Here is a 23,648-nt window from a genome sequence, read left to right as displayed (position 1 = left end):
TTGTTCAAAGGTTCTTTTAAATTACAATATTGTCTAAAGTTATGACAGTGGTGACTTGTCACATCTCACTCTGAAAATAATTATGCGAGCGTCTACACAAAAGATGGCAAACTTGTTTCACACAAGTCATGTTGCTGATAACCGGCACCTACTGTTTACAGCACCAAGGTTGACAGAAACGACTGGGCATTTCCACATTCAATTAGTCAACAAAATAAAATTGAGAGAGTTGGAGAAAACAAAGAGTCCACAGTCAGTTAACAGCAGTGACACAATAGGAATTGTATAATATTACAAAGTATTTACAGCACAGAATCAGGTCACTGAATCCAGGAGCTTCATGGACACAAGCAGTGCGGCTAAGAGCTAACATTTTACAAATGATGATAATTCCAAAAATAAATGTGTATAAAGATCTAAAAATTCTCTCCATTACATTCGTAAATAGTAAAACCATGTCTCTGAAGGGACAGAAGGATAATAATATTGTAAAGCCACTAATCATACGCAAGTTACTTATACGTTGAATTTACTTTTCCAATTGATTATAAAATGGGGTCACAATCTACTGGGTCTTGAATCTTGCATTCAATGGTTGGGTAGACTTGTCTGCGCCTCTACCACTGACTTGATCAAGATATGCAGGCAGGTGTACCACTTACGATGTAATTCAGGCTCCTGTGCCATCAACAATACATCTGAGATACTACCTAATCCCAAAGGCCACAAGTAGTTGTAAATGAATGGCAGAACATTGGTAGGTGTTGACAACCCTTCCCACCTCCAGGAGAGAGAGAGAGAGAGAGCAGTGATTCCATTGGTCCTCTTCGTATTGGCCCTATATTCAAAATGAGCATTCAAAAAAATAAATTCCGTGGTTTTCATGAGGGTAGGGGAGAGCAGGTGGTCCCAGAATACAGGCCCTTGGGTGTGCCCTGTAAGCAAATGGCAACCTAGTATATGTAGCATGTTTATAAGGGCCTCACTGACGCCCATGTTATACCCAATCCTATGGGAGTAACAGAGAAATTGCCAAGCCTTTTTGTGAAGACACAGACTAGGATGCTTCGATGGAGACTGTTTACTGCATGTCACAGAGCTTACTTCTCCACTCTAACACCCTCCCCCCAGCGCTGGCTGGCGCTTCTTTATATATACATCCGAGTATAATTAACGAATCAATATCCAACAACTCTTCACCTTATTACTTTAAACTACCAGGTATTTAGATCCATCAACATAACCTATTAGATACAAACAGATTTCCCTCTTATTAAATTAAGTTGATATGCAATCAAAAACTATTCATAAGAAAAAAATACAAAATGATAATATACGTTATCTTATTATACAATCAATCATTAACGTGCTCCACATTCCCCTACCACCTTGAAAACAAAAAATTACAACATAAAAATTTCCTAATTTGTCAGAATCCACAAGGCGTCCTTCTTCGAGGATATCCAACACTTTCTTTGGGTAAACAGTTATTTTCTTGAAACAATCTGACATTTGGTTACTTGCTTCGACCTATTTTATTTTGGAAATCTCCTTCCTTTCCAACATCTCTTTATCCTTGCAAGATCAATCCTCAACCTCTTTATCGTGACACAGTTTGACAAATGAACATTGTCCCAGAGTAAATGATTATCTACATAGCATTCCATTGGCATACTTCCCCCCGGTTGCCCTTTACGTAGGAGTTATTGTAAAATACTCAATCAATACATAAACATATCTGTTGCTTCTACCGGCACAATTGTCTCCTCGGTTTAGGGGCTTTTAACTATTCCCTTTCTGCTAATGGACAACATTTCTCATTTCTTCCCAATAAATCCTGCTGTACTTGAATAACTATCAGGAAGGATAGTGAGGTATCAGTAAAAATAACTAATTTCATCCTTGTGCATCGCCCAAGTCTGGAAATCTGAGTGTACATTCTACTAAACTTAACTTCTTCAATTTGCTTTTAGCACTTCCCCAACAGTAGCAGGGGTGGCACGGTGGCACACTGGTTAGCATTGCTGCCTCACAGTGCCAGGGACCTGGGTTCGATTCCCGGCTCGGGTCACTGTCTGTGTGGAGTTTGCACGTTCTCCCTGTGTCAGCGTGGGTTTCCTCTGGGCGCTCCGGTTTCCTCCCACAGTCCAAAAGACGTGCCGGATAGATGCATTGACCAGAATAGGTGCCGGAATGTGGCAACTAGGGGAATTTCACAGTAACTTCATTGCAGTGTTAATGTAAACCCACTTGTGACCAATAAATAAACTTTAAAAAAACTTTACTTTATTTCAGCATGGTGCTCAATTCTAATACCTCGTAGCACACATCTGATCTAGTTTGTGTGCAGAACCAGGATAATTGCCCAATTAAACCTCTCGATTCATCTGCTCCTTCCTTGCCTGTACAGTCTTCCTTTTGTGAGGATCGCGTCCAAATTATCGGGATCCTATTAACATTCTCTAGATAAGACAGTTGAGTCAGGGTTATTCCCAACTTAATCTGCCTAATGTCCAACCTTCCAACTTCCAATTTTGAATTGCTTCACAATTTTATCACAAGTTTCTCAAATGCCACAGACCCTGCACTCCCACAGGAAATCATTGACGTGCAGTAAGAAAATGCCCACTGGTTTTCCTTCAGAGTATGAATAAAACATTGCTGGATCTGGTTTTAGCTGAAGACAACCAACTTTTAGTAGAATGCTTCGTACATTAATGTGAGACTGGGTTATTATTCATTCAGTTATTCTGAGAGAAGGAAAAGCAGGAAGTGTTCTAGAATATCAGCTGAACAACTGATCGCTGATTCAGGAGTCTCACGTCTGGCACATAGGGGGCATTTTTTGTTGATTTGATTTGATTTATTATTGTCACATGTATTAGTATACAGAGAAAAATATTGTTTCTTGCGCGCTATACAGACAAAGCATACCATTTATAGAGAAGGAAAGAAGTGCAGAATGTAGTGTTACAGTCACAGCTAAGGTGTAGAGAAAGATCAACTTAGTGCAAGGTAGGTCCTCTCAAAAGTCTGATGGCAGCAGGGAAGAAACTGTTCTTGAGTTGGTTGGTATGTGACCTCAGACTTTTGTATCTTTTTCCCAACAGAAGAAGGTGGAAGAGAGAATGTCCGGGGTGCATGGAGTCCTTAATTATGCTGGCTGCTTTTCTGAGACAGCGAGAAGTGTAGACAGAGTCAATAAATGGGAGGCTGGTTTGCGTGATGGACTGGACTTCATTCATGACCCTTTGTAGTTTCTTGCGGTCTCGGGCAGAGCAGGAGCCATGCCATACTGTGATACAACCAGAAAGAAGGCTTTCTATGGTGCATCTGTAAAAGATGGTGAGAGTCGTAGCTGACATGCCAAATTTCCTTTGTCTTCTGAGAAAGTAGAGGCGTTGGTGGGTTTTATTAACTATAGTGTCAGCATGGGGAGAGACCAGGACAGGTTGTTGGTGATCTTGACACCTAAGAACTTGAAGCTCTCGATCCTTTCTACTTCGTCCCCATTGATATAGACAGGGGCATGTCCTCCACTACGCTTCCTGAAGTCGGTGACTATCTCCTTCATTTTGTTGACATTGAGGGAGAGATTATTGTCGTTGCACCAGTTCACCAGATTCTCTATCTCATTCCTGTACTCTGTCTTGTCCATTGTTTGAGACCCGACCAACTAAGGTGGTGTCATCAGCAAACTTGAAAAGCGAGTTGGAGGGGTATTTGACCATACAGTCATGGGTGTATAAGGAGTATAGTAGGGGGCTGAGGACACAGCTTTGTGGGGCACCGGTGTTGAGGATGATCATGGAGGAGGTGTTGTTGCCTATCCTTACTGATTGTGATCTGTGAGTTAGGAAGTTCAGGATCCAGTCGCAGAGGGAGTGGCCAAGCCCCAGGCCACGGAGTTTGGAGATGGGTTTCATGGGAATAATGGCGTTGAAGGCTGAGCTGTGGTCAATAAATAGGAGTCTGACATAGGTGTCCTTGTTATCTAGGTGTTCCAGGTTTGAGTGCAGGGCCAGGGAGATGGTATCTGCTGTGGACCTGTTGCGGCGGTAGGGCAAACTGTAGTGGATCCAGGCAATCCAGGAGGCTGGAATTAATTCGCGCCATGACTAACCTTTCTCAGCACTTCATAACGATGGATGTCAGAGCCACCCGATGATAGTCATTCAGGCTCGCTGCTTGGCTTTTCTTTGTTACTGGGATGATGGTCGTCTTCTTGAAGCAGATAGTGACCCCAGATTATTGTAAAGAGAGGTTGAAGATGTCTGCGAATACCCCCACCAGTTGATCCGCGCAGGATCTGAGTGTTCGTCCGGATACCACATCTGGGCCAGTCGCTTTCCGTGGGTTGACCTTCGAGAAAGCTGCTCTGATATCTGTAATGGTGACCCCCAGATACAGGTTCGTCCAGGCTGGAGGGCATGCCCTCGTTGATCTCTTGCTCAAAACGGGCGTAGAATGCATTGAGCTCATCAGGGAGGGGTGCGTTGGAGCCGGCGATTTTACATGCCTTCATTTGTAGCCTGTCATATCTTGCAGACCTTGCCATAGTCGGCGGGGATCCATGTGGCTAGCCTGGGACTCTAGCTTGGTCCGGTACTGTCTTTTAGCATCTTTGATGGATCTCCTTAGTTCGTATCTGGCTTTCTTGTATAGGTCAGGGTCACTTGACTTGAACGCCTCAGATCTGGACTTCAGCAAGCAGTGGATATCCGTGTTCATCCATGGTTTCCAGTTGGGAAACACACAGATTTGCTTCTTTGGCACACAGTCTTCTACGCACTTACTAATGAAGTCAGTTACTGTCGTGGCGTACTCGTTCAGGCTGGTCGCAGAGTTTTTAAATACAATAATCTGGGGTCACTATCTGCTTCAAGAAGACGACCATCAGTTTACTGACTCTAAGCAATCCAGTAGGAGATCATCCGATTCCTCAGACCAACATTGCACAACTTTCTTTGACGGATTCTCCCCCTCGAGTTTTTGCTTGTAAGCCAGGAGCAGGAGCACAGCCTTGTGGTCTGATTTGCCAAAGTGTGGGCGGGCGATAGAGTGGTAGGCATGTTTGATATTTGTGTCGCAGTGGTCCAGGATGTCTGGCCTTTGACTTCCTCTTAAGAGAAAGAGGATGACTTCTCTTAAAGTGGTTGAATCCCGCCCCAGCAGCACCACCAGCGGGAAACACCGGCAGCAGCACTTAGATTTTTACCGAGAGAATCGTGGTCTTGGTTTGAAGTGTGCCATGCCCTCAGACAAAGCTGCATCCTTCAATCTATCCAGTTGTGTTTTTAAATCTCATGACACCTTTGCTGTTACTGACAGTATTTGCAACGTTGTCAGAAACTGCTTACGATCAAAGTTATTTGATTGCAAGACTGCGTGGAGCTGGTAAAACAGATACTTCAAGTAAAAATGTATATGCAATCTCCACCTAACCAAACTGACTGCGGATACTGCAGGACAGTGGAATTCTCACTGCATTAAATGACTCAATGAAATATGAGCGAAACACATCTAGCTCAAATCTGAGCAAAGTCTTTGAAGAACAAAGGCCAGTGCAGCTAAGACATTACATGGTGTAACAGTGCTACCCTGTGGTTATCACCTAGCTTTGATGTATTTCTCCATGTTCAGCTATACATACAAAAAATAATAATATCACAGCAAAGAAATGCCAGTGTTATTTTCATTTAGTAAATACCATCCTGTGATTACAAAAGCATAAACATTGAAGTGATTATATTGAAAGGAACAAAAACAGAAAAATGCTGGAAAATCTCAGCGGGTCTGACAGCATCTGTGGAGAGACCGTAGAGCCAACATTTTGAGTCTAGATGACCCTTTGTCAGAGCCAGATGCTGTCAGACCTGCCGAGATTTTCCAGCATTTGCAGTATTTTGCGTTTATCATATTGAAGGGGAGACTGATTCTAACCTTTCCACTGATTTTTAAATAGAACGCTCCCAAACGGAAGGCTAACTAATGCCAATGCCAATATGTTTGAAGAAGCTCCTTTTATGGTAACCATCACTGGTAATTAAATAACTGCATTAGATTTGTAAGAAAGACAAAAGGAATGCTGGAAATTCGCTCCATATATTTCTCAGCATCAATTAGGGGAGAATATTAGTTAATATTTTAGGTGGAGGCCCTTTGCCAGAATAAAGATTGCAGGTTTTTTTTGTTTGTATTTGAGATATGTAGCTGTCTTTTTTATTCTATTATATTAGATTATTGATAGGCCTCTATGACAGAATGCTATCATTTCACATCAATCATGGATTTTTCAATTGATTGCCGGGCTAATCAAGGACAGGACGCTATCCAGTCACAATGGAACAGTGGGCCACATTCTGGATATCTGTCTGTTCAGAGCAGGAGAATGGGTGACATTGTGGGATACAATTGATTCAATGGGCCACACGCTGGACTACAAAAGCCTTCACAACAATGATCAACATGCGGGATCTCCACCTTTCCTCACACAATGTAACGATCCGCTGATAAAGCAAATGTTTAAACAGAAAAATCAAATAGTCCCAAAAAGAGGCGGCAATGAAACTAACACAAGTATTTGATGAATGGTTCTATTATTCGGGGAATACAACAGCAAGTTTTGTATCTGAATTAAATTGCGAGCTATCAGCATTCAATAATTACATAATAGTCAGTCCCATCAATCCGTTCAGAGTCTTAACTGATGACAATAATTTCAATGTAAAATGGGTAAAGCTTTTACCCAGTCCAAATTGAAGCCAAAATAAAGGTTTGGTCTATAATTAAGAAATAGCAACATTCTAATCATCAAAAAAGCCTTGGCCATTGAGTTACAAGAAGGTGGAGCCAATGAGTCCTGGTGGCTACAACACATCAGTACAAGGTGCACCAACCTGAAGTCCCTGATGCTCACCCTGTCAAAGCATGCAGATTCAGAAAGGAACCTTTTCAGCAGCACAGCAATGACAAAAATCAATGCTATTAGATTGCCCACCTGACCTATAGGGCTGGGTTTTCCCAGCAGTTAAGTAGTCCCACCGCTGGAACCAAAAGCAGGACCCATGCCTCTGCATGGGATCCAAGACATAATTTCGCTGGCTTGGGGGGGGGGGGAAGAGGGAGTGGGTGCACTGAGGCTGCAGGAAGGAGAGGGTTTCTCCATTTTGAGGCATCATGAAAGTAAAGGTGCGTTCTTTTGAACTGGAATCTGCAACACTGGAGGAGTTCTACTGCTCTGGTTCCAGGAAGACCACAAGAAATTCTAAAATTGAATTTCAATGGGGATAAAAGATAACAGGGAAAATAATGACTCTGAACCAGGAGGTTCTCATTAAAAAGGTCTCTCTGTAGAGAAGCAGAGAATGTGGGGGAACTTCACGTTGCAGGAACTACTCATGGGACTTCTCTCTGTGACAATAGCCCTTTAACATTACTGACTATTTCTGCTATGGTCAGTGCAATTGTACTTTCAGTATGTTTATGCTGAATGTTCCAGCAGCTTTCATTTGGAATGGCGATGGTCTGCTGATTAAAGCCTTATTCAGCTTTAGGATTTACCACAGCAGCATAAAACACACCAGAATATTTATCATGACCATTAATGGATTATGTAATAGCTGCTGAGGTCCAGTACCTGACTTGCTCTTATATTATTTAGACTTTTCACACAACAACAAAAGCTCCCTCATCGTTTATCAGCATGAAGTCAATGGAAAAGGAATTTGTGGGCAATGTAAGATGGGGTGCTGATTCACTACGAGCGCATTTCATTGGCGATGGTCAATTAATTATCAAGTAATTGAATTAATTAAAATCACATTGAAAGAAGTTAGCATCATCATGTTGAAACTGAACGGAACAGTAGCAGCAACCATGGGAAGGCCTTTCCATGTGGAATTCTGAATCCACCATCAGGCTGCACAGATGCCCGCACTGTGAGAGAAGCAGTCACTCTTAGCGATTTTCCCCAGGGTGGCCAATTAATATCCAGGGGCGTGGGCTCGCTGACCAATTATAGACAGCGGGCAGACTCTTGAGGCTGGAGGACCAGAGGCCTGCTATTTAGGGCGGCATGGTGGTACAGTGGTTAGCACTGCTGCCTCACAGTGCCAGGATCCGGATTCAATTCCAGCCTTGGGTCACTGTCTTTGTGGAGTTTGCACGTTCTCCCCGTGTCTGTGTGGGTTTCCTCCGGGTGTTCTGGTTTCTCCCCACAGTCCAAAAATGTGCGGTTAGGTTGATTGGCCATGCTAAATTAACCCGTGTGTCTGGGGGATTAGAAGGGTAAATATGTGGGGTTATGGGGATAGGGCCTAGGTGGGATTGTGGTCAGTGCAGACTTGACAGGCCGAATGGCCTCCTTCTGAACTGTAGGTTTTTTATGATATTTCCTAGGTTAAATGAATTGATCATATATTTGCTTGTTTAAAGAAATAGTTCAGATGTTACATTTTACTTGACAAACTTCAAGAAGCCTCTTAACGCAAGGGAAATCAGCACAATGAGTGATAACAGTTTCACCACAAAGCTGTCAACATAATATAGTTTTTAGGATTAATGTAATATTTTGAGAATTCATGGCACTTTTTTCATGATGTGCTCCTTTGAAAATACCTCAGATTCACTAGAACAGAGAATATAAATTTTCACCCAGTTGGGATTCGTGTGGGGAATCTGAACTCAGAGGAAAGATGACAGCCTGCCTACTGACACAATCTCTTAAGAAGCAAGTCGTCCCTACCTCCAAGACCTTTCCAGTTATGAATTTGCCGCAGTCTTCACATTTCACACCAAAGAGATTCTGATAATCCTGTTCGCAATAGGGAGCACCATCCCTGTCAGAGATTTGTGGGTAAAAGGAAAAATGACAAATGAGAACAATATAGAGTCATAGAGGGTTACAGCATGGAAACAGGCCCTTCGGCCCAACTTTTCTATGCCGCCCTTTTTTTAAAATCCCTAAACTAATCCCAATTGCCTGCATTTGGCCCATATCCCTCTATACCCATCTTACCCATGTAACTGTCTAAATGCTTTTTAAAAGACAAAATTTTAACCGCCTCTACTACTACATCTGGCAGCTTGTTCCAGATACTCACCACCCTCTGTGTGAAAAAATTGCCCCTCTGCACACTTTTGTATCTCTCCCCTCTCACCTTAAACCTATGCCCTCTAGTTTTAGACTCCCCTACCTTTGGGAAAAGGTATTGACTATCTAGCTGATCTGTGCCCCTCATTATTCTATAAAATAACCCGTCAGCCTTCACTGCTCCAGAGAAAAAAGTTCCAGTCTATCCAATCTCTCCTTATAACTCAAACCATCAAGTCCCGGTAGCATCTTAGTAAAAATATAAAAAGTAACGCAATCGATTATAAATAAGATCGGAAGTTCCACTCTTATAAATTTATATCACAATTAGATTTAGTGTCATATACAAAAGATTAACATTGATTTCTTAAACGTCAATACCATCAATTTGAACAAGACACCCATTTACATTCACACATCAATAGAAGTTGTCGAGGGTAATTATTAAAATGTGAAACTCATATCCACCAAATTTTTACACTGCAATCTTTTTTTAAAACAATAAAATAAATTTAATCATGCTTTTTCCTGAAAAATGTTTGTGAGATCACAAGACAATTACGGATAAGGAAATCCATTGGTCCACATTAACTCAATTGTGTCTTAAATTGTTTCTGCTTCACAACCTGACTCAGAGAATCAGTGCTGGGTTTGACTGCTCCCTAGACTGAAGAACAGTTCACTGACAATTTATCTCTGCCGAGTGATTTAGAAAGATCACGTATGTGTAATTTCAGTATGTGTAATGCTGGAATTTTCCTTTTAACTTAATTAATTTTTATTCATCATAGAAACCCTACAGTGCAGCAGAGACCTTTCGGCCCATCGAGACTACACCGACTCTCTGACAGAGTAACTTACCCAGGCCCTCTACCATGCCCTATCACCTTAACCCCACACATTTCCCATGGCCAATCCACCTAACTTTCACATCTGTGGGAGAAAACCAGAGCACTAGAAGGAAACCCAAGCAGAAATGGAAAGAATGTACAAACTCCACATAGACAGTCACCCAAGACCAGAGTTGAACCTGGGTTCCTGGCACTGTGTGGAAGCAGAAAACAAAGAACAAAAAAAATTACAGCACAGGAACAGGCCCTTCGGCCCTCCAAACCTGCACCAACCATGCTGCCCATCTGAACTAAAACCCTCTACTCTTCCCAGGACCATATCCCTCTATTCCCATCCTATTCATGTATTTGTCCAGACGTCCCAGACGTGGAGTGTTATGGTAAGGTTATGGTTATATAAGGCATTGGTGAGGCCGAATTTGGAGTATTGTGTACAGTTTTGGTCACCTAGTTACAGGAAGGATGTAAATAAGGTTGAAAGAGTGCAGAGAAGGTTCACAAGGATGTTGCCGGGACTTGAGAAGCTGAGTTACAGAGAGAGATTGAATAGGTTGGGACTTTATTCCCTGGGGCTTAGAAGATTGAGGGGAGATTTGATAGAGGTGTATAAGATTTTGATGGGTATAGATAGAGTGAATGCAAGCAGGCTTTTTCCGCTGAGGCTAGGGGAGAAAAAAAACAGAGGGCATGGGTTAAGGGTGAAAGGAGAAAAGTTTAAAGGGAATATTCGGGGGGGCTTCTTCACGCAGAGAGTGGTGGGAGTGTGGAATGAGCTGCCGGATAAAGTGGTAAATGCGGGGTCACTTTTAACATTTAAGAAAAACTTGGACGGGTTCATGGATGAGAGGGGTGTGGAGGGATATGGTCCAAGTGCAGGTCAGTGGGACTAGGCAAAAAATGTTTCGGCACAGACAAGAGGGGCCAAAAGGCCTGTTTCTGAGATGTAATTTTCTATGGTTCTATGGTCCCTTAAAAGTCACTATCGTATCTGCTTCCATTACCTCCCTTGGCAGCGAGTTCCAGGCAACCACCATCTACTGTGTAAAAAACTTGCCTCGGATATCTCCTTTAAACCTTGCCCCTCGTACCTCGACTTCCCCTTCACAAAACCATGTTGCCTCTCACTAATATGTCTACGTTCCACATTCAATCAGTGCTAACCATTGTGCCACCGTGCCGCCCATAATATTCCCAACACCTCCCCTTCAAAATTCAAATAATCCTACTCTCAGTAATGGTGGTGTTATTGGATATCAAAATTTAAATAAGAATAAAGAAAGTTAGCCTTCAGATTCTGTGCACCTAAACACACAGTAGAATTAGCACTTACTTGCTGATGTACTCCCCAGTAAGGACCTTCCCACAGGCCTTACACTTGAAGCACCCCAGGTGCCACTGTCTCTCAAGAGCCAGTAAAGCTTGTCCATTTTTAATATCTCTGCCACAGCCCGCACAATCTGAAAGCAAACAAAAGGTCTTTGTGAGAAGTAATTCTAATTGGTAAAATGTGATCTTCATGCAGACGTTTTAGAGTATCATACATGATCACCAAAACTCTTGTATAAATTACCTAAGAATCTGAATGCCGAAGAATCGGAACAGTTCACACATAAATGCTTAACACACTTGCTTATTATCCTATGAGCATCATTTTTACACAAGGAAGACCATTCTCATCCAGCTCGTTGGGAGAAGGCTTAAGGATCTGGGAGGTTTCACTACAGTCGGAAATGTGAAAAAGAAAATCAGAGAAGAGTGACTGCAAAAATAAAATAAAATAAATTAGCAAAGATTACTCACACTGAGGGCGATTTAAAATAACTTGAGCGGCTTAAAAATGGTTTAGCAAGTGAACTCTGTCAAAGCTGAGTCCGACAGACCAGGAGAATCCGGATTCAGTCAATTGTCTGTATGGAGCTGAATTCAGAGGTCACAGCTTGGTTAAGAAGGTGGAAATTGCACATGGCTCCAAACACTGCTGGGTTTTATCCTGTAATCCTTGGGGAAAAGTGATCATCATTTATGGATAGGATGAAGCTTGGCTGATGCCACCCAAAAAAAACAAGCTTAATCCACGTTTAGTCCTGAATTGTTCAGATTATAATTGTTCACAAACTCTTTCGCTTTTCAATTAAACCTTGGCAGCGATGAGTAATGTCGGAGTAGCAGGAACATCAGTTACCCCGTCACTAACCCACATGTTGTGAAAGCAGGAAACACACATGAAGGTACGAGAGGCAGAGAAAGAGAAACAAACAGACTAACCACCAGATGTACCGTAGAAAGAAATCTTTCTGGTTGTATCACAGATCGGTATGGCTCCTGCTCTGCCCAAGACTGGAAGGAACTACCGAAGGTCGTGAATGTAGCCCAATCCATCACACAAACCAGTCTACACTTCCCACTGCCTCGGCAAAACAGCCAGCATAATTAAGGACCCCACGCACCTCGGACATTATCTCTTCCACCTTCTTTCGTCAGGAAAACGATACAAAAGTCTGAGATCACGTACCAACCGACTCAAGAACAGCTTCTTCCCTGCTGCTGTAAGACTTTTGAATGGACTTACTTTGCATTAAGTTGATCTTTCTCTACACCCTAGCTATGACTGTAACACTACATTCTGCACTTTCTCGTTTCCTTCTCTATGAACGGTATGCTTTGTCTGTATAGCGCGCAAATATCAATACTTTTCACTGTATGTTAATACATGTGGCAATAATAAATCAAATCAAATCAAATCAAAACAAGAGAGAGAAAGAATGTGCACCTGAGCATAAGTGTGAAGTGTCTTTAGCTGCATGTACTGGCCAATCTATGGGCACCAATGTAAGTAACTGCATGTATGAATGCAAGTACAAGTCTGTGTATGTGCGCGTGCGTGTGCGCTAGAGAGAGAGAGAGTCTGTCTGCATGGATACAAGTGCACTCAAGTCTCAGCAGTATATCTGGAGTAAGCAGCAGAGCCGAACAGCAGATATCAAAGCAGATCATTTTCAAACCTCTGAAGACTGAAATAGTTAACATCAATGAGAGATTCAGGGATTTGTCCCTGGCAGTGCTACACAAACGTCATAATATTAATATTTTTTTTAAAAGTAGACAAATGCCAACAGACACAGCTCCGAGGCCATTAATTCTTCTTGAGTGGGCAGTGCAAAATCACTACAAATCAAATGTCTTGTTTAGATTGGATTGGATTTTGTTTCTGTTGAACAATAATGGATTCACTCTTGCATTGTCTTGCCAAAACGATTACAAGCTAGATACAGTAATTAAGGACTGGATATGGAGGCTGCGTTCAGCAATCCTGCAGTCCATTCCAGCTCTCATAAGACACAAAGCATACAGCTCATCCATCAGAAGCCATTTAATCATTCCTTCCCAATTTTGTTCCTCTTTTTGTTGTTACAAACAATTCCATTTCAATACTCTGCCAGTTAAGCAGTTTCACTGCCCACCTTCATAAGATATAGGAGCAGGATTAGGCCATTTGGCCCATCGAGTCCGCTCCACCTTCTAGGTACCATTCAGTTACTAATGCAAGTTGTGTCTCGTGTCACTGAGAGGGACGACAGGAAGGAAATTGAGAAAAAAGATTTGGTGACCTGATCTCTGGGCTTTGTCTTAATTTATCAACTCATGGAACCATGGAGTGGTTTTCTGAATTTATTTGCCACCCAGTGACTCCCTAACTTATCTTTAATTTTAGCACCTCTGTGAGAAACCCAGATAAGTGCTCGACGCAAATAGACTGATGGAGAGCCCTTTGCCTTTTGAGGGCAACATGGTATGAAAGGAATGTGGAAAATATTTGGCAATGGTGTTTGGCAACAAAAGAGCTGAAAGATGTGGCCAAGTAAATAAATATGACAGTGTTTTAACTAATTGAGTCTTAAACAATGCCTGTTTTCTTTGATGAAATCACCATTTACCTTTTTAGTAGAACTATGTACCAATAAAAAGTGCAATTACACTTTGACTGACAACTGTTGCTTTATCAAGTTAACCGCTTTGTTGTTGGAATTTAACTTCATTGCCAAAACATGCTTTCAACATTGAAAGTGAAGGATAATTTTGGAAATAGCTCCCTGGGTTACTGATGTGGCATCTTAATGGTGTCAGTCAAATACCTGAAGCCCGTATACATCTCTTGAGATCCTTAAAGAACATTTAGCTTTGATCATGCTGCTAAGGGCTATGGGAGGCATGGTGGCACAGTGGTTGGCACTGCTGCCTCACAGCTCCAGGGACCGCAGATTCGATTCCCGGCTTAGGTCACCGTGTGTGTGGAGTTTGCACGTTTTCCCAGTGTCTGCGTGGGTTTCCTCTGGGTGTTCCTGTTTCTTCCCACAGTCCAAAGATGTGCAGCTTAGGTGCATTGGCTGGGCTAAATTGCCCCTTAGTGTCCCAGGATGCGTAAATTAGGGGAATTAGCTGGGTAAATATGTGGGATTGGTGGATAGGGTTTTGGTGGGATTGTTGTCGGTGCAGACTCAATGGGCTGAATGGCCTCCCTTCTGCATAGTAGGATTTCTATGTTTCTAACACTCTGAATGCAGCACCAAAAAGGAAAGCACACATCTTGAATTAACTAATTCATCACGAGATCCCAACTCTTTTGGATAGACTAATAAATAGAGTTCCAGTGATGACATACATTCCTGGATCAACAATTTGAAATCAGGCATTTTCTACCAAAATTCTGTTGTTAAAATCTTGTTCAAATCATAATTATTTAGGAAGCCTGTTTACTTCAATTACACTGAAAACTGCTGAGCTCTGGTAAGTTTTAAGTTCATCATCTTCTATCATTCTAGGCTAAATGGGTATTAAATGGTATGAACTTGTATTTTAAGTTTTGGATTTTTGAAATTCAACAGCAAAACTATCCCCGGAATGAAAATACCATTAACAAACTAGCCTTTCTAGGGATCAATAGTCATGATAATCTACTGGAAAAAATGGTTTAAAAAATTATTTTCCTCTCGATACCCTACAGGCACGACTGACCTCAACTGATTAAACTAAATGCAACACTATAAAATAGGCAAGCGATGGACTCAATTAATTTATCATCTTGAAATAATTAGATTTATCCTTTGATGCTACATACTATTTTCCCAAACTTTGCTGGAAACTACTTGGCTATTTACTAGTTTCCTCCAATGGTTGTAATCAATAACAGCAACTCGCACTCATCTGGCACATTTAACATTGAAAAATATCCCGGGTTGCTCCTTCAAAGCACAATCAGGCTGATGTAGTCATTGTGCCAAAGGAGAAAGGAGAGGAGGGGTGATGGATCAACACCAAATGATTTTAAGCTCTGTTTTGATGATTGCTGTGGTTACTCCCAGACTAGAATCATCCTTTTAATTCTCCTAATTTAATACTTAACTCAATTTCTTCACAACGGGCAAGCTGTTTTGGCTATTTCCCAGTCTCAGTTACAAACAGCACATTATTGCTCAGGGAATTACAATTAGTGAATTATTGGGCTTATCCTTTTTGACTCCAACCATTTACGCACAGTGCCTTTCCTGGGAAGGATATTGAAACAAATGTAACATTTAACTTTCAGACGCAAAACAACAGATCCGCAAATGCACAAAAGTCATTTAATATGTGTATACTAATTTGGATGAGGGAGAACGTAGTACAGACTATTTCAATAAGAAATGTTTCGTTGTAATATTGAGTATCCAAGACATATGTTCGCGTAATAATGAAATGGATTCCGGGATAGCATGACTGTCTTCAATGCATGTGGCAGAGGAAATCATCCATTTTTTAAAGAACTCATCCAACGTTCATCCCATTGATCTCAAAGGGTTGAAACTTGGGTAGGTTCTATAACTGATATGCCCCATTGTCTTGAACCTTTCCAACTTATATTTGGAAACAAATGAAACATGGGGCAGAATTTAACACATCCCTGCTGATGCCAGCTCAACCATTTAACACTCCAAGGAACACGAATTGTCTGAAGGCAAGACTTCCGCCCCCTACTCAGGAGGAAGTCTTGCTTCAAGACAGCTGCTGAGTGTAGTCCCAGCAGCAACACTAGGAGCAGGGACCACTGCTAGGGCCATATTCAGCCCCAGCAAAGAAGAGCCAGGATCCAGACGGAAGGTTGAGTGTGTGGAGGGGACATTTTAGTGGTTGCAGGGCAGGAAGCCTGGGGGGGGTTTCCCTATTAGGAAAAGGGGCCCCATGAACTCCACTTTCCCACCCAATCAGACGAACCTGCTGGACTTCTCCCCCCTTCCTGATACCCTCCCACCAGTTTGAAAATTGAGGCCAGGTGAGAAGATGCCCTGAAGTGGCCATAAGACTTGCCTACCAGCCACCGCCCCGGCAAAACTGCAGACATGTTGCGGGTGAGTGGGACAGCAGCAAGTCAGCCACCCATGTAATGTTATGGGCACACCAGCCTGCAACCCACTGGTAGAGGAGTGTAAAATTCTGCCCTTGGAAAATAAAGTTCAGCAAACAAAATCTCAGAATGAAGTGAGGCATAACCTTTCTCAAATGTAACATGACACCATAATCATTACAATTTACCTCAGGAGATAGGCCCATTTTAATACTCAGCTAATGTAGTGTTGTGCATTAGAATTCAAAAAGGTCAAAGACATACGCTATAGTGACAAGAAATAATTCAAAGAATGCGAGTAAATAATTTCAGTATCCGATGGACTAATCTAGTTTCTACCAGAGCTAGCAACCGAGATGGAATGATCTGGAATTGTACCCGCTCAATTTCTCCGCTGTTATCTTAAATCAAGGTGTATGCTGGAGATTGACCCACACTCTCAGGTAAATTATTGCCAGGGGTAAGAGTTGGAATAGGTGCAGGCTGAGTTTAAAGCTTTTAATGTCACACTAAAAACAGGATGAAAAGTAATTTTCCACATTTCTGCTCCTGGCACACAGCATCACAAGTTGGGAATGCACATTGGAATACTGGCCTCACAGCGCAGGTTCCTGCTGAAGCATGCTGCGAATTTATCATGTCCTGTGCCAAACAAGCTGTGGGCAATACATATTGGGCAATTCACATGCCGGCTATTCACGATTAAATTCATTGCAGCAAACCGGCCTGGGAAGACCTCCATTCCAGACGGTCTGATGGCTAACCTCACTACCAAGTGGGCCACAGATCTAGCAGGGCTAGATTCTACTGTCATAGCCAAAATCAGCAAAGTGGGAGAGGGACCAACATAATCATGGGACATGGGCATCACTGGCTGGCCAGCATTTATTGTCCATCCCTAGTCGCCCTTCAACTGAGTGGCTTGCTAGGCCTTTTCAGAGGACAGTTGAGAGTCAACCACATTGCTGTGGGTCTGGAGTCACATGTAGGCCAGACCAGGTAAGAATGGCAGTTTTCCTTCCCTAAAAAGAAAGTGAATGGGTTTTCCCGACAATTGACAATGGTTTCATGGTCATCAGTAGATTTTTAATTCCAGCTATTTTCTATTGAATTTAAATCTATTATCTGTCGTGGCAGGATTTGAACCCAGGTCTCCAGAACATTAGTGGAATTTCTGGAGTAATAGCGAGTGATAATACCACTAGGCCATGGCCTCCCCTTTAATTGACTAAAGTGCGCCTGGATCAAAGAGAAGTCAGAAGGGTTCCCATCACTGGTTAATGGTCTGTGCTGCAAAATGTCTGTATGCAGGAGAGGTAATGGCCTAGTGGTATTATTGCTAGACTATTAATCCAGAAACTTAGCTAATGTTCTGGGGACCCGGGTATGAATCCCACCAAGGCAGATGGTAGAATTTGAATTTGATTAAAATAAAAATACCTGGAATTAAATATCTGATGATGTCCATGAAACCATTGTCGATTGTTGGAAAAACCCATCTGGTTCACTAATGCCCTTTAGGGAAGGAAATCTGTTATTCCTACCTGTGACTCCAGATCCACACCAATGTGGTTAACTCTCAAACTGCCTTCTTAAGTGCAACTAGGGATGGGCAATAAATGCAGGTCAGTTAACGACACCCACGTCCCACAAATGAATTTTTAAAAAGATATTGGGTGAAGACAAAATGTTGTTGTGATGTCAAACAGGTTGTGGGAACTCACTGTTATGATCCACCCATTAAAGAAATGAACATTTAGGGTGGAATACTTTCAGAATGACAGCAACAATAGACCTGCATCCTGATGTGGGCCTCTCCTCTATGAGAAGAGGAAAAATAACTGGGATTTTAAACAGCTTCACCGTATAGCCACATCATTCGATACAACAAAGAGGACAGCAAGTGGAAAACATCACACCATTCAGAAGTGACACAAAACTCTCAGAGGTCAAGAGTCACCCCCGGTTGCAGACAGATACAGTTTGGTGTCAGGTAGAATAGGAAGAATTCCAGGGCAGGCCACCTGGCTGCCCTCCGTCACCAAATGGGAGACATGTAGAGCCAGCAAGACAGGAAGAAGATATTGACCCGAAACATTAACCCTGCTCCTCTTTCCAGACACTGCCTGACCTGCTGAGTATTTAAAGCATTTCCTATTCCCATTATCTGCAAAGCCTTGGTCCTGACTCTAAGAGTGGCAGGATCTCATGACCAAACAGCAGAGGTCAGCAACCTTACTGAAATTAGAAATTCAATTTTCCATCTCATGTCACTTTCAATCCCTTTGTTCCTCTGCACCATAACGTCCTCCTTCTGCTCTGTGGGAACTCTATTTTATTCTATAACATTCAGTTTACAGCTGGTTCTGAAAATTAAGCACTAGATGGCAGTCTTGGATTACAGGACACAGCAGTCCTAGTTTGGACTGTTAGAAGAGGGTAGGTCATTCTAAATGGAAAAGAAAATCGCGAAGAGGTCACAGCAAGTTGTTGACTGGCCATTGACAATTTTGCCCTAGACAAATTTCAACTCCCCTCCCCCAGCCGTCACGCTTTGTTATTTGAATGAAACAGAAAGGAACCACAAGCAATTTCCTTTTGCGGAAGATTGGTTTTCTATTTTGATTTATTCCATGTTATTTTCCAGTTGTATTTGTAGGTGATCTAAAATAGAATAAACATATTCTAAAGCTGAATCGCAAACATATATGATCAAATCATAGAATTTTACCTCGTGTGAGGCCATTCAGCCCATCATGCAGGTGTTTGCTCTTCCCACTTCATTCCATTTCTCTGTACTTTCCTCCATTTCCTTCCTTTCCAGAGATTTATCCAACTCCCTTTCAAAAACTATTTTTGATTCTTTTATCGATGATCCTAAATTTATGTCCATTAATTATGGACCTACTGATTAATGGTATTTTTATTTACCTTATCAAAGGTTTGAGTATCTTGTTCAGATGCCTTCCTCTTAAAATATTTTGTTTTAATTTAAAGAGCCAGTTTCTCTAATCTCTCCTGGAAACCAAAGCCTTTTGTCCCCTCGATCAGCTAAGTGAAATTCTTCTATCTCCACAATCTTGATATATTTTCTAGAGCAGGGCACCCGGGACTGGACACAATATTCTAACTATAGTCTAACCAACAGAGTCACGCGGTGGAATTTTGACATCCCGCCCGCTACGGGAATCGTCGTGGGCAGGACAGGATCATGCAAAGGTCTGTTGACCTCGGGCCGGAATTTACAGTTTTAGGACGAGCGAGGCCTTAAAATCCTGCCCACAGAGTCATACAGCGCAGAAAAAGGTCCTTCGGCCCATCGAATCTGCACTAACAATAACTACCACTAAAGACGCGCTAATCCCATTTTCTTGCACTTGTCCCATATTCTTGAATGTTATGATATTTCAAGTCCCTTAAACATTGCAAGGTTTCTCACCAGAGCAACACCAAACAAAATCTGACACCAAACCACATTAGGAGAGATTGGGGCAGGTGACCAGAAGCCTGGTCAGAAAAGGGAGGCTTCAAGAAGCACCCAAAAAAGAGAGAAGTGAATTCGCATAGAGGTTTATGAAAGGAATTCTAGATCCTGGGTCCAGAGCATCTGAAGGCATTGGTCACAGAGAGTGCAGCAATCAAAAACACGGATGAGCAAGAGACCAGAATTGAAGGAGTCTAGAACTCTACCACCTCGCCCGCCACGGAATCAGCGCAGGCAAGGATCCGGCAACAGAAATCTCCATTGACCTCGAGTGGGAAATTCCGGTCTCGCCCAAGTGAGGCCATAAAGTCCCGCCCTAGAAATCTCAGAGGATGGTAGGGCTGGATGAGGAGACAGTGGTACAGTGAGTCATGGAGGGGGATTTGAAAACAAGAATAGCTATTTTTAAATTGAGCTGTTGCTAGTCCAGAAGGAGAAAACAGTAAAAATGGGGAAATCAGGATACTGGCCCGAGCTGTTTTTTCCTATTAGGAGGCCAGGAGTCAATGTCGGTCAAATAACACAGGGTGATGGGTGAATGGGACTTGGTACTAATTATTATCCAGACAGCAGAGTTTCCAGTGAGTTCAAGTTTATGGAGAATGCTGGCTGGTCAGTGGAACTTTAAAAGTTTAAAGTTTACTTATTAGTCACAGGTAAGGCTTACATTAACACTGCAATGAAGTTACTGTGAAATTCCCTTAGTCATCACACTCCAGTGCCTGTTCGGGTCAATGCACCTAACCAGCACGTCTTTCAGATTGTGGGAGGAAATCGGAGAACCCGGATGAAACTCGCACAGACACGGGGTGAACGTGCAAACTCCACACAGACAGTGACCCAAGCCGGGAATGGAACCCGGGTCCCTGGTGCTGTGAGGCAGAAGTGCTAACCACTGTGCCACCGTGCCGCCCTTTGGAATAGTGAAGCTTAGGGTTAACAAAGGTACAGAGGGGGGGTTTCAGCTGCAGGTGAACCGAGGCAGATGCAGCGACGGAAGATGTTTATTCAGCGGACCTAGGCTGTCTTGATGATGGAACAGATCTGGGGTCAGAAGTTCATCTCGGGGTCAAATGGGATACCAGGATTGCAAACGTTTTGGTTTAGCTGCAGGCAGTGATCTGGGAGAAGAATGGGCTTGACATTGAGTGAACGGTGTTTGTGGTGGAGACGGAAGAGAATGGTTTTGGTTTTTCCAATATTTAGCTGATCTAATACTGGATGTCAGATCGACAGCATGGCAAGTCAGGAATATTTGAGTGTTCAAGTCAGGTGATGTTGGGGATTGAGCTGGGTTCCTATGGTTTGCCTGTGCAGTGTACAATGGAATCAACTATTTTGTGAAGGAGTGCATTAATTAGCTCCAGAACAACCTTACCTCTTCCAATTGAATTAATCTAGGTGATTATTGCCTGAGTTACCTGGGCAAGGGCAACTTAGATTGCCAATAAATGGTGGGGGAGGTCTTGTGGTGCAGTGACTAGGGTCCCTGCCTCTGAGCCAGAAGCTCCAGGTTTGAGTCCCACCCAGGCCTTAATGACCAAGGAAGGTGTGTCCATAATGCGGTCAAACAGGTTGTGAGTCAACCTGCAAATCATTCCAATATGTCCCAATGGCTGGTGGTAAGAGCAGGAGAGACCCCTGGTCAGCCATGCTTTGTGGAGTGGCCCCTCAAGCTATAAGAATAACTAGCTATGGGAACAGTTGAAAGTCTGCCTTAGCGCACCACTAAGTGCGGGAAGAGAATTGGAATAAATGCTGGCTGAGCCAGCGAGTGACACCCAAATCATGTAAATGAATTTTTTTAATCTGGTGGGTCGTTGGGACTTTCTTATATAGTAGATCCTGAAATAAGGGATTGGCATATCCAATCAGTGACCAGCGATAATGATTTAAAACAGGTAGGGGCTATACCACAAGGTAGACCAGTTGAAAAGATGTCACAAATAAAAAGCTTTAATTAGCTCAAAGATCACAAAGAAGTGCTGAAAGATAGGTTTCACTAAAATGTACAAGCTCTAAACATATACGAGCCCAGCTGGTAAGAGGATCTGCAGCAACACTGAAGCAATGTTGATGTTAAATATTAAATGAGGATTAAGTGCCATGCAGGCCCGGCAGTAATGTTCCACTTACAGGACTGGATCATGATAGAATCATAGAATCTTACAGGGCAGAAGGAGACCATTCGGTCCATTAAGCCTGCACCGAACACAATCCCACCCAGGCCCTATCCCCATAACCCCATGTATTTACCCTTGCTAGCCCCCTAACACTAAGGGGCAATTTAGCATGGCCAATCCACCACCACACATCTTTGGACTGTGGGAGGAAACCCACGCAGCCACGGGAGAAAGTGCAAACTCCACACAGACAGTGACCCAAGCCGGGAATCGAACCTGGATCCCCAGCGCTAACCACTGTGCCGCCCCAAAGCAAGAACTGAATGTTAAAGAGCAGAATTGGGGGTTCCCAAGTGTTCAGGAAGAGTTTGTTGTAGATATTCTGCTGCAGGGACAGCATCTACAAAATGGCTCTAATATCCCGAGCCTAAATTCTTCTTTTAAAATCAAGTTTTAGATGCCGGTCTATTTGCTAAGATGGCAATCTCATACCATCATTAACAATAGTCTGAACACTCTCTGGTATTTAAGGTATTTTGTTACACAATAACGCTTTAACCAGAACAACTTAATTCCAAAGATAGGACGTGTTTCTACAGTCTTCAAAGGTTACAACTGGCAACTAAACAAATCATAAAAGATCAGAGCGGAAGACAAAAACATAGCCTTTAAAAAAACTATCAGCCCAGGAGATCAAAGACTGAAAGACACGATAGCCCATAGGAGTGGCAACAGTGAAAAGTGGAGCTAACGGAATCAGAACGAGCAGAGCTAATGGAGTGCAGGGGACTGGGAGAGAGAGAGAGAGAGAGAGGACAAAACACAGTGCAGGGGACTGGAGAGAGAGGACAAAACACAATGCAGGGTTCTGGAGAGAGAGGACGAAACAGTGCAGGGGACTGGAGAGAGAGGATGAAATAGTTCAGGGGACTGGGAGAGAGAGAGGACAAAAGGCAGTGCAGGGGACTGGAGAGAGAGGACAAAACACAATGCAGGGTTCTGGAGAGAGAGGACGAAACAGTGCAGGGGACTGGAGAGAGAGGATGAAACAATGCAGGGGACTGGAGAGAGAGGATGAAATAGTTCCGGGGACTGGGAGGGAGAGAGGACAAAAGGCAGTGCAGGGGACTGGGAGAGACAGGAGAAAATGCAGCGCAGAGGACTGGGAGGGAGAGGACAAAACAGAATGCAGGGGACAGGGGAGAGAGGGCAAAGCACAGGTGGGTTCAGGAAGAGAGAGCAGAGAGAGGACAAACACAGTGCAGAGACAGGGGGACAAAGCACAGAGCAGAGACATAGAGAGAGGGAGGAGAAAACACAATACAGGGAACTGTGTGAGAGAGAGGACAAGACACTGTATGAGGGACTGGGAGAGAGGGGGCAAGACATAGTGCAGGGGACTGGGAGGGGAAGGGAGAGAGAGGAGAAAACACAGTGCAGGAGACACAGACAGAGAGAGAGAAGAGAAAACAGTACAGGAAACTGGGAGAGAGAGAGAGAGGACTAAACCCAGTGTAGGGGAGTGGGGGAGAGAGAGAGTACAAGCGCAGTCTGGGGATTGGAGAAAGAGAGAGACGGCAAAGCACAGAGTGGATGCTGGGAGAGAGAGAGAGAGAGGACAATACGACAGTGCAGACAATCAAGCACATCGAAGCAGATCATCATCACCAACATCTTCCATCTACAAAATATGATGGGAATGCAACAAACAATCCAT

At 43.0% G+C, this 23,648-nt stretch overlaps 1 protein-coding gene across 1 annotated transcript in view; it reads right to left on the bottom strand.

Moving 5' to 3' along the window:
• Positions 1-23,648, bottom strand: part of ablim1b (actin binding LIM protein 1b) — a 261,285-nt gene that overhangs the window by 113,971 nt on the left and 123,666 nt on the right. Inside the window, exons 5-6 of the mRNA XM_078223256.1 lie at positions 11,276-11,402; positions 8,747-8,840 (exon numbers count right to left, since the gene is read on the bottom strand). Coding sequence (XP_078079382.1) covers positions 8,747-8,840; positions 11,276-11,402 — 221 coding nt within the window. The remainder of the gene's footprint in view (positions 1-8,746; positions 8,841-11,275; positions 11,403-23,648) is intronic.

The sequence above is a fragment of the Mustelus asterias genome, chromosome 11 (assembly GCF_964213995.1).
Source record: "Mustelus asterias chromosome 11, sMusAst1.hap1.1, whole genome shotgun sequence".
Lineage (NCBI taxonomy): Eukaryota > Metazoa > Chordata > Chondrichthyes > Carcharhiniformes > Triakidae > Mustelus > Mustelus asterias.
The sequence above is the reverse complement of the archived record's forward strand: the minus strand, read 5'-3'. Positions and strand labels throughout refer to the sequence as shown.